At 41.2% G+C, this 12,174-nt stretch overlaps 1 protein-coding gene across 1 annotated transcript; it reads left to right on the top strand.

The window, feature by feature from the left end:
- The first annotated feature begins 2,883 nt into the window (after positions 1 to 2,883).
- LOC135240972 (calsequestrin-2-like) lies at positions 2,884 to 11,607 on the top strand. Its single transcript, XM_064311056.1, has 12 exons — positions 2,884 to 3,065; positions 3,220 to 3,478; positions 6,279 to 6,363; positions 6,646 to 6,746; positions 6,980 to 7,091; positions 7,770 to 7,843; positions 8,818 to 8,948; positions 9,429 to 9,474; positions 9,771 to 9,825; positions 9,939 to 10,039; positions 10,183 to 10,257; positions 10,449 to 11,607. Exons 2-12 carry the CDS (start codon positions 3,242 to 3,244, stop codon positions 10,722 to 10,724), a joined length of 1,293 nt encoding a protein of 430 aa, XP_064167126.1. The 5' UTR covers positions 2,884 to 3,065; positions 3,220 to 3,241; the 3' UTR covers positions 10,725 to 11,607.
- The last annotated feature ends 567 nt before the right edge of the window (positions 11,608 to 12,174 follow it).

Here is a 12,174-nt window from a genome sequence, read left to right on the forward strand (position 1 = left end):
TTGTGACAAAGACATCAGAAAGCTGCTTCTGCTCTCCTCTAAAGATGGTTGGCACAAAATTCCGAAGGGCCAGTTTGCCAGTTTCAGAAGTTTGCTAGTGCAAACACTGGTGCCTGGTGCCACAAGACAAGAATACCATCCATTATCTATCAAGCTACTGTATTTATACTTGTGATTAATTTAGATTCCAAAGACATCACTCTCCTTCACAATTGTGCTTTACTTACCCATATGTGACTACGTAAAGCATGACAAATACTAGTAAACATATGAAGTAACTGAAGAATTTAAATCGGTGGTTTAAATCATGGGTTTATCTTACTTTTCTAGTTTTTATAATCAAAGCACAAAGCCAACTATCAAGCTACATTTGAAAGCTATTTCCGAGAAGTTAATTGTGCTTCTCTGTGATCTGCAAAACTGGTGAGAACAAGAGCATCTGCTAAATGAATGTGAAGTGAAGTCACACAGATAAAGCAGTACCTAGCAGCTTTTTGGATGTGAATGATTTTCTTTGCTAAATATGCACTGGATTATAGGCAGCTTGCAAAAATAAAAGCAAGTGCACACCAAAGAAAAGTGGAAATCTTGTTTACAGGTTGCCTGTACCATGCATTTCGTGACTCTGAAAGGTTGTGTGTCCTTTGAAACGTATGATAATTTTAGCTTTCTTAGCTGTTGTTTCTGACATGTAATTCCTGTGTTGAACTGTGGTTATTTATAACTTCCTGCTTTGGAAGTGGAGCATAATGTTCATTGCAACATTTCCCAGCAGCCTCTGGCCATTAGCTGTCAGCTGCATGTTGACACAATTTTAGGAAAAAACCATGGAATCTATAAAGCAAAGGTGAAGTACTGGACACCATGTTGACTGTGTGGCTTCAAACAGCCACAAACCATTCATAAAAGCAGTATCTGGCTTCTAGTTATGATGCATTTAACCTTTCCACTTTAATATTAATTGTATCCCAGCCACAAATTGAGTTAAAAAAAAACCGGGGTTTACAGTATCATACTGCACAGCTCAGCAAAAATGACTAAGGAATCAACACATATGGAAATGCACACAGTCTTGCACAGACTGCAGGACCATGTCCTTTCCACTAGATGACAGTCAAATATTCTTCACCGTACACTGGACAGCGTCAGCATGAAGAATCATTCTCCTTTGGGTTCTGAAATTTGACACAATAATATAACAGATATCAGATAGTTATTAACATTCACAGCTTGAATCCATGATGCAGTGCTTTGAAAGAAACTATACCAAAGTTAACAGTGAACCTGTTTTCTCATGCAGACTGACTCTAACAGTGAACCTGCAGTTTCACTGATGACATAAACTATAAGACTAGCTTGTAGTGGTCCAGTGTAAGGTGGTATTGTAACTGCAGGGGACCGTCAGGGTCACAGTCAATGTTATTTGGGGAGGGAGGTGGGTCATAGCAGCATTTTACCCCACATAAGAGTCAATCACCCTTCACTGAAACGCAGTAATCTCCAAATTTGAAAACCAGAGCAGCTCACTCATTATCTGTAGCCAAATGCAATTCCTTTCCTTCCATGGAGAGCTATTCTAACCTAAAGGCCCATCTCACAGATTAAAAAAAAGTCTGGCTATGCGGTAAATGCTTGGCAACAGACAGACTGCAGCTGTTGGCGTGTTTATCAGATCCTCTCTGTGAGAAACCTCGAGGGGCAAAGGTCATGGACAGGGGTTTCAGGGTCATCCCATATGGGGTGTCACAGGTTCTGCTGCTGCTTTACTTTCACATGCTAATTAAAGCCCTAATTACCAGCCCATCTTCTGATGGGATGTCTATTTCCAGGCTCTGCCCTTCTGAATGAGCATTCTCTCAGAGTTACACACTGAGCCCTGGGCTCTTTGCTCCACAAAATAACATCATAAATATTTGTGCTGCAAGCCTTGAGTACTGGAATGTTCTATCAAATGATAGAGCATTTTTGCTGATTAACTGTGAGAGAGAGAGAGAGAGAGAGAGGGAGAGACGGGTGATACAAAGTGTCCTATGCCATATCGGCCCACAGTCTATTCCTACTGTTCACATTTTGGGACACAGATCAGCTGGTGTAGAGTACACCCGAAGTGAGTTTCATGCTCTGATCTGAGAGCTGTAATTTTGTTCATAAACCTAGCACCAGTGAAATAATGTGTAAAACTGTTAAATGTTAATGTCAACTGTCAGCTAGCAGAGAGCATATGTGTAGAACGTAAGCTGAGAGTGTGGGTGTTGAACTGTTAGTTGTTAGCAGTGTGTGGTTGTACAAATGTTAGCCATTAGCAGTGAGTGTGGGCGTGGCCACCCCACAGAGCTCTCTGTCCAAGCTGACATTTCTGTGGACAGTACTTAACTGTCTATTTCTCCTGCAGCTCTGGTTACACAGTGGAGTCATGTACAATGTGTTCTGCAACACTTTAGCGCTCGCTGGCAGTGCAGTCTTTTGTACAGTACACACCAAACCTGGCCTTATGGAATAACATTGACAGTAATGTGCAATAATAGTAGCCTAACGTGTAAAGTGTCCGTTAAGTTCCCCCACTGGTCTTTAAACTTCCATAAAGGTTGGGACCATAGACCAGTTCACAAAACCCAAAGTCAGAAGCACCTGCAAGGATAGCGGACAAATCAAGGCCCCAATTTGACTTTTGTCCTGAGACCTGTGACAGTCCTGTGAAAACTCCCTCAGAGAACGATCCTCATTTTTGGTTCAGAGCAAGACCCCCAATGGCGCTCCTATCTGTCCTCTTCTTCTCTAGTTCAGGGGGTTATTTTTAGCTCAGAAACAACTGGCTTCCTAAAAATGGTTGTGAAATGGCAGGGGAGGGGGGCAGCACTATGTAAGGTATCCCACCATAGCTCCCACATCCCGATCCCAGTCCACCCCTTTGTCTCCTCTTTGTCTCGGGGAGAGAGGGACGGAAGGAGAGAGAGAAGAGAGGGACAGATAGGCAGAAAACAGACTGCTTTGCTTTTCTGCAGGAGACAGGATAACTGGAAAATACCGGAGAGGAAAAGGCTGGGAAGAATCATTCATGGTTGAAGGTGCTGCTGTTTATTTTTAAACCCTTTTTTCCACCCCTCGGTGTCCATTTTCCTGCTGACAGGTCATCAGCACCCCTCCTGCAGGCTCCCTGTCCTCAAAGGCCCAGTCCAGCGTTACCTCTCCAGCCCCTGGCATCTCCCTCTCTCTTCCCAGGCCGCTGGTTCTGAAGGAGAACATGAAGGCCCTGTGGCTGTCTGCCCTGCTCTGCCTGTATCTGGCCTCCCTCTGTGTGGCCGAGGAGGGCCTGCAGTTCCCCACCTTTGATGGGAAGGACCGGGTCATCGATATCAATGACAAGAACTACAGGAAAGCCCTGAAGAAGTATGACATGCTCTGTCTGCTTTACCACGAGCCCCTGGGCAACAGCAAGGAGCTGCAGAAGCAGTACCAGATGATTGAGCTGGTGCTGGAGGTAAGGGTGGAGGATGGGTGGGTTTGGGTAGGTATAGCTGCAGGATGAAGGGGTCAGTAGACCAGGCGGTTCATTAGTGGAGGTAGATGAAGGATGTATGTGGATATAGGTGCATTGGTTGGCATTGTTTGGAGAGGTTGGAGAAGCCTACAGACAGAAACCTCACAAAATTACTGCAATGTAACATTTATCCATCAAAGACAGCGCGGCCACACAGCAGTAGACCTGTAACCTTACACCTGAATGTCATGTTGTTTAATGCACAGTGATAATAGCAAAATTTACCAAAACAAAACATGTTCAGTCTGCTCTCTGCTTCTACATGTTACTGGGTTTCAAGATAACCATCTTCCCCTGAGCATAAATATATCTATGACTTTCAACCATGACTAACAGAACTGGTAGCTCCCAAGGTCAGACTCTGAGTTTAGCTGCTTTTTCTGCTGGACTCTGGCTCAGGTTATTTATATTCATACATTCATGTGTTCAGTCATGCCAACTGCGCTTGGAGTCATAAATATGGGCAGCACATCTGGGTTATTGAGGAATAGATCTGAATGCATTATTGCTTTCACTTATTGGTGAATAGCGTAGGCAGGTTATCCCCTTGGATACAGGCCTTCATTAGGAGCAGACTGTGCTCAGACAGCTCCTGGGAGGAGGAAGTTCAGGTAGATTTATTGGGTTTCCTGTTCTGTTATTCCCACTATCTGTAATGAGCTTCATCATCTAACCCAAGTGCCAATATAGTCAAATTTCAGACAGGCAGATAAAGAGGAACCCTAATTTTGTACAATTGCTCAGAATAATGAATCCATTATCAATTATTAGTCTTTTGAGCTCAGAGGAAATTTCACTGTGCAAGACACGTCATAGATTCTAGGTTTTTTTCTTTTCTTTTTGATATGAAATGAAAGTGCACGTTGGTAGAAACTCCTGAAATCCGAAACAGCAAAACAATGTTCAACACACAGAAACACTGAGCTTACAACCAGATCGAGGTCGTTCAACCAAAGCTCTGTGTCTTTGATATAGATGTCTTACAGCTGAGCTCATCGAGAAATGTATTGAATTTATATAACAAGATGTCTAACAATCTACCGGCTTGAGAATCTGAAAAATATGCAGTTATTTTAGGGAACTTCTGCTCTAACATTGCAGTATGACATGTCTATGGTATTTGTGTCCTTTGATTAGCCAAGATACACAAATGGTCATGGCATATCAGAATAATAAAAGCAAGTCGTGAAAGTTAGCTACTGCTGTATTTTGATATATGAAACAATTAAAAAAATATTTTCACTGCAACTGGCAACTCTATCTGCATTTCCTCAGCGCTGAGGTTCATGTTTGAATGACCACTTGTCGATTTATGGTTAACTCTACCACAGATAAATCCTTGTTAAAGTCTATTGCACCCACATCTAATTTACCTGCAATCAAATATAGTTACTGCAATTTTTCAGTTAATTCACTAAATTAATATGATAATCCTACACAGATTTGCAGACTGGTGACATTCTTTGGAATGGGCTATATCAAGAACCATTTCCATGTGACAAGTTGCTTCATCTAGCTAAGTGGACATTCATAAACATTTTCTGAACAGTTAAAATTCCTTTTCTGTAAGGAAAATAAAGGTGGTTTAATAGATTTTTATGTATATGAATGATTGTTGTTTTGGCCATTCATCTCATTCTGACCACTCTAAATAGCCTTGGTGTTGAACTGACATTAAGAACCCTTAATTTTGTTGAGGGCCAGTGATGGATTAAGTCAGATACTTACTGCATCCCAAAGGGAGAGGCATTAACAAATATAGTCCAGCACAGACACAGGAAAACAGTTGGAAATGTGACCCTGTCCCATTTTAAAGGTGTTCCGCACAGCTCTAGGCCTACTCTTGACCCCTCTCTAAGTTGGCATTTTGATTATTTTTAAGTGAATGGCACTGTTATTAATGAAGTTTCTTGTTATGACCACTATTACGTTTTTTTAAGTTTAGGGACTGTGAAATACCCACAAAAATTGAAAATGTGCATAAATCTTGCCATACTGACAGGCAGTTGGAAGGAATGAACTTCAACCATCTCTTTATATTTGAAATGTTAATAGTAGCTACTGAGAACAATTGGACTTTTCCTTGGCTATTTATTGAAGTGTTCAGCTGCTGTAATTCCTCGACCCTATCAACTTACAGCAGCTTTGCCACACCAGACCACATGCACTGCAGTTCACTCAGGCCTGGTAGCCATTAGTTCCTGCCAGGGCAAGAGACATCCGCAGCATTACTAAGCAGGCAAAACAGCAAAAGTATTTATTCAGTACTGCACGCACAAATTCTCTCCCACCCCAGCACTCATTAATAACAAATTATTATGCAGTTTAATTGAAAAAGGGACACACCCAGGTTGAAAAATTAGCTCCTTAATTTTTTTTGTCTGCCATGTGGGTGGTGCCCCCTTTATTCTTAGTCCTAGGGCTTGTGTTACACATTGTTTGTCAGTGCCTGAGAGACAGGCTGTTGCCTTTATTGATATCACTGTGGGAAATGCCTCATGGGTCTATTTAAAGAGACAGAGACACTAAAACAATTAAACAACTGCCTTCACATAATTGTACTCTCAGTCAATTCAATGGCTATAATTCACAGTGCCTTTATACTAGTTGATTAATCCTGAACAGTTGTATGGATTTTCTTCTTGGGGCTTCTAAAAACTAGAACTTGATGAAAACTTGTTTTGCTTTGTAACATGTTAGATTGAAACTCAATGCTGTTGTTGTGGTTTTTTATCCTCAGCTGGCTGCCCAAGTGCTGGAGGATAAGGACATTGGGTTTGGGATGGTCGACTCACACAAAGACTCCAAAGTCGCTAAGAAATTGGGTGAGCACAGGAAGTAAAGTTGTAGAGACCACCACATTTTCTTATATGTACAGTAAATGCAACCCAAATATATGCCAAAAAATATATGCAATATTGTTTATAAACAGAATCACCAATAAATACCAATCACTCATATTTTTCATATAGAATATATGTATTTCCACATTCTTATTGACTCAACGTAATTTTAAAGCAGTTAGGTCTTATGCTCTACAGTACTTCTGGCTTAAATTAATCAAGTGTAGATTTTTAATGCTGAAATGAGTCTACTTGAGTTCTCAGGTTTGAATGAGGAAGGCAGTGTGTACGTCTTTAAAAATGACCGGGTGATTGAGTTCGATGGACAGCTCTCTGCAGACACCCTTGTGGAGTTCCTCTTGGATGTGAGTATTGGACAGGGTTCACGAAATTGCCGTCCATCTCTCTATTTTCCTGACAGCCCAGCTAATGTTTCCCCAGTTAACCTTTTAGGTGCAGGTACAGTACAGTATTAATGACTGATTTAAATAAACAAGCCCTCAGCTTCACATTTTAGACACAGTTTAAGCATGCACTGCAGAGTGTGTCATCCGTAGTATTTTACACGTGAGAGTAACAGTGCTGTGCTGCCCCCTAGCTGCTGGATGACCCCGTGGAGCTCATCAGTAATGCCCTGGAGCTGCGCGCGTTTGATCGCATGGACGAGGACATCAGGCTCATTGGATACTTTAAAAACGAGGACTCAGAGCGTGAGCAACCGGCTGCATGTAATGCGACCATCCTATAATGACCTCCCCCTAAAAGAATGACATCACTTATCACAGCAGTGACTGCACATAAGCTAACGGCAGCAAGCAGTGAAAACACAGAGGGTTAATAGACCTGCCAAGGCAAGAGGCCCTTTAACTATTCACCCCTAAAATAGCTTTCTTCTGCAGCCAGGTATACAAGAGCAATTGCTGTGCTCTTCATAAAAGAGAGATACATAAGGGAGGTGTATCTTCTCTTAGACCCACCACACCTCCTGCTTTCCTTACAGCCCATGCTGAACACCCAAAGGCCATATGAGCATGTAGATACACAGGAGTGGAGCTGGGTTTTGCAGTGGGTGCCAGTGGGATCATTATCCTTAACACAAAATTTGATTGGTTTGCATTGTGTCCAGACTCTTACTCAGACAGTTTGGCAGGATAGCTGTGAAAAATAAATAAAAACAAAACCCCTTTCTCTTTTCTTTCCTCCCAAATCCCCTTGTTTTTATCTCCATACCATCTTGCTCCTCTTTTCTTTCACCAATTTCTCTTTTTCCTTGTGTATACTCTTTTCTCCTCATCTTTTCTCTTCTTCACCCTTCATTCCCACTTTTCTCTCTCTCTTTTCTTTCCCTCACTCTCTCTCCTCTCATCATCCTTGTTCTTCTCTCTCAGACTTCAGTGCCTTTCAGGAAGCTTCTGAACACTTCCAGCCTTTCATCAAGTTTTTTGCCACCTTTGATAAAACAGTGAGTACCAAGATAACCATCTACACAACTAAATTATCAGTGATTATCACATACACAACTAAACTATCAGTGATTATCACATACACAACTAAACTATCAGTGATTATCACATACACAACTAAACTATCAGTGATTATCACATACACAACTAAACTATCAGTGATTATCACATACACAACTAAACTATCAGTGATTATCATTGACACAAATCAACTGCCAACTAAGGCCGTGAGCACCAGGTGTGTGGATTCTTAAATTAATTACTGCTGCTGAAACACAAAAAACTGCAGACACGCTGGCCCTCCTATCTACACAACTCTCTAAGCAACACAACTGTCTTCATAACACAAATAAAAATATCCACTGATACAAAACAAAAATGATTATTCATGGCACAATAAACTGGATTCAACAATTGTCTTTCTCACAAATACTATTGTTCTCTTTTTTCTTCACAAACACAGAATGTGGAGTCCAACGATCACCAAAATGAACTAGCCAAATGGAATTTGTGAGAAATATGACACTATAATTGTTTGTTAGTCAAACCTAAGGACATATGTTGAGTTTGAGTTTTCTGCGTCTTTTCCTCGACAAGGTTGTATAAATAATTCACCTAATTTTATCCAAATGACAGATGGCCTTTCCTAGAGCGGAATTCCCAGAGTTCTGAGTCCACAACCCATTTATTGTGCGACTGAATTTATTGCGACTCACATTAGCCTGCATCATAAAAAAGCAGGCAGACATGTGTTGAACATGTGACTAACGCTGTAGTTTATTTGACAGATGTGAATGCCAATGTGAAGTGGTCTTCTCTATGAAGCATACAGCTTCATTTCCCAATGAAAGATCCCTTGTCATGCCCCCAGCCACACATCGGGGGGATCCCCTGCTGAGTTAGTGATTCACGAGTGCCTTCCCCCAAGTCCTGGCCTCTGGTCACAGAGATGAGGCTGTGTTAACTGCTGCAGGTGGCCAAGCAGCTGACGCTGAAGATGAACGAGGTCGACTTCTACGAGCCCTTCATGGATGAGCCCGTGACTCTTCCTGGCAAGCCCCACTCTGAGAAGGAGATCGTCGACTTTGTTAACAAGCACAAACGGTAGAGTTCAGACACCTTGAATCTGTACAAATCAAATAACGTGGCTCTGTGGTGAAGAACCTTTCCTTGCAAATCAGCGTTCTGGTCCAAATCCCAGGTTGGCACTAAGATTCCCCTGTAGAATGTACTTAAACTGTTTCAGTGAAAAATCTAGCTGTATAAATAAATTGTACACAAAAAATGTATGCTGTGTATGTTTAACTTATATAATAATATTGTGCTCTGAAGTACTTGAGCCCAGACACCTGGCCATAGTACCAAAGATGCACCTAGTCCCTGCTTTCTGTCTCAGTGGCATACCTGATACACTCATAATGGCCCAAAGACCCAAAGACAGAACACCTTTCTTCCATTACGGGTAGCAACTGGATATCTAAATAATCTTTTTATCACAAACAGAAACATTTCTTTCCTGCTCTGAAAGTTTTCTTACCACAAATCTGACTATATTATCAGTGAAGTTGTGTTGTTTTTTTACAGGCCAACACTAAGAAAGCTGCGTGCTGAAGACATGTTTGAGACCTGGGTGAGCAGCCTCTTCCTGGGAGATTCTTTTCAGTGTATGTGTGTGTTTGTGCCTGATGATTGTATTTTACCTAGAGTAATTCATATGTTTTTTTAATAACTATTGCATTCATATTTTTTCTTCAGACCCTGTCCTTCTGTAAAGGATACAGAGGGTTATTATGTGTGTTTCGTTAAGAGCAATAGATACTTTGATGGATTGAAATCTGTAGAAATGTCAGTAGAAGTGGTAAGGAGATTCACATGTTCTGCTCCAGCTGGCACATGCATTAAATTTCCCTCAACATCCATTTTCAGGAAGATGACATGGACGGAATCCACATTGTTGCTTTTGCTGAGGAAGAAGATCCTGGTGAGACATTCACACACTCTCTTATTCTTCATACTGTATCTTTTCCTTGTCAAAATGGCACGTTTATGCGGAGACTGTCTAATATCTAAAAAAATCATTCATTTTGTTTCCAGATGGTTTTGAGTTCCTGGAGATCCTGAAAGAAGTGGCTCGAGACAACACCCACAACACGGAGTTGAGCATCGTGTGGATCGACCCGGATGACTTTCCCCTGGTGAAGGACACATAGAGAGCTAAAACATGCTAAAACACACCGGCATGTGCTATAAACACACACCAATATTTATCATGTTTAGAGTCATCTGTTCTGCACTTCTGTGTTATTGAAAGTTTTGTCTGTTTGTCTCTGCTGTTCAGCTGATCACGTACTGGGAGAAGACCTTCAAGGTGGACCTGTTCAAGCCTCAAATCGGTGTGGTGAATGTGACCGATGTAAGTCAAAAACACTCAAGATTCTGCAAAGAACTGATTTATTCTTCAGCATCAGACGATACTTTAGTAAATGGCTGAGATCTGACCCTTACTGGATATTAATTAATAAGGCTGTGGGATTATTATAAATTAAGTGATGTCACCAGGAAGTGACTGTGACCCTTGACCCCACTGCAATTCTTCTTTGATAGGCGGACAGCATCTGGTTGGATATGGCAGACGATGAAGACCTGCCCTCTGCAGAAGAGCTGGAGGACTGGATTGAGGATGTGTTGTCTGGGAAGGTCAACACTGAAGATGATGATGATGATGATGACGACGATGATGATGACGATGATGACGATGATGATGACGATGATGATGATGATGACGACGATGACGATGACGATGATGATGATGACGATGACGATGACGATGATGATGATGACGATGATGATGACGATGATGACGACGACGACGATGATTAATTTATGAACTATGAATTCTGGGAGGCAATCTTAATGACCTCACCAGAGTACCTCAAGCTGGATTCTGTTCAGGGAAGAAGCAAGGCAAACCCAGAGGAGAAAGCTATCCTGAATGCTTTTATAGAGTTTTGTACATTTTGTACGTAAATATATCGTCTGCAACTTCAATTTTTTCCAAATGACAAAATAACATAAATGGACATTTAAAGCTCTGAATTACTTCAAGAGTTGATAGTACAACCGAGAGGTATCTCACTGCTCTTAAATGAGAGACTTCCAGCTCATGAATTTGATGATGTACACACTGAGCTGGTCTGGTGGTCTTTACTGTCAGTGCCAGCAGGGTCCTGAATGAACGCACTGCCAAGCTGCCCCTTCAGACCATAATGCCTTTTCTAACTCAGCTCTCATTAATAAATCCCTTTCCTCCTGTTTTAGTCCTCCTAATTATGTGCTCCTTTACTGGAATTCAATCCTCATTAATGTGTTATTTTACTGTTATTTGACTTTCATTAACTCCCTGCTAACTGGGACCATTTGGATCCATGTTCACAAAAATACCAAAAAACCATTTGAAAAGTGAATTGTTGTAACACTGGATAATTTGGAGGTCCTGTTCTTTAATATAAGGACTGCCTTATGCTGTAATCAACCTGTGGAAAAAGGAAAACTGCCAGAATATCTGTGGAATCTATATCTTATGGGAACTGTTATTTAAATAAGATGATATAACACTATTCTTCTGAAACCCATTTACATCAAAATGTCAGATATTATAAATTTAAAAATCTAAAAACAAAGCCAACAATATTTCCCCAGTTGAGAGGAGAGAGGAGGTGAGGTGAGTGTAACTGCTTTCCATTTGAATAAAGCTCCAGGTTGATATGTGCGTTCCTCCTGTTTACTGAGAGCTCAGTAGTGTGTGTGTGTGTGCATGTGTGAATGTGTGTGTGTATGTGTTTGTGTGCATGTTTGTGTGCGCGCGAGTGTGTGTTCATGTGTGAGTGTATGAGCAGAGCTGGTTCTGGGCATAGGTGCCCTAAATGACCTGCATCTGTCTAGGAGCGCAGCAAAGGAAGTGGGATAAAAAAATTGAGATCCACACGTTGGGCCTCATTCCCAAAACATTTCTTAAATTATTCTTCCTTTTGTTCTTAAAAATGTTCCTACCAAAAAATAATAATGAGATTCATGACACGTGCAGACCTTTGTTTTTGTGCATATCCCAGGTGTATGAAAGCTGGCTGTTTCTGTTTTATGCGGGATCCTGTTCATGTGATCGCATAAGGAAACAGCCATGAACAAATACAAATAAGAAATATCAAATACAAAAAATTTATGAATTCTGAAATGTTCTTGGAAACGTTCTTACACGCAGTTTTCAATGAAATGTGATCATGAATGAAGCCCTTGTGGTGTAGTTTGTGGTCAATGACCCCCCCGAGGTGCA

This window comes from Anguilla rostrata, chromosome 15, assembly GCF_018555375.3.
Source record: "Anguilla rostrata isolate EN2019 chromosome 15, ASM1855537v3, whole genome shotgun sequence".
Lineage (NCBI taxonomy): Eukaryota > Metazoa > Chordata > Actinopteri > Anguilliformes > Anguillidae > Anguilla > Anguilla rostrata.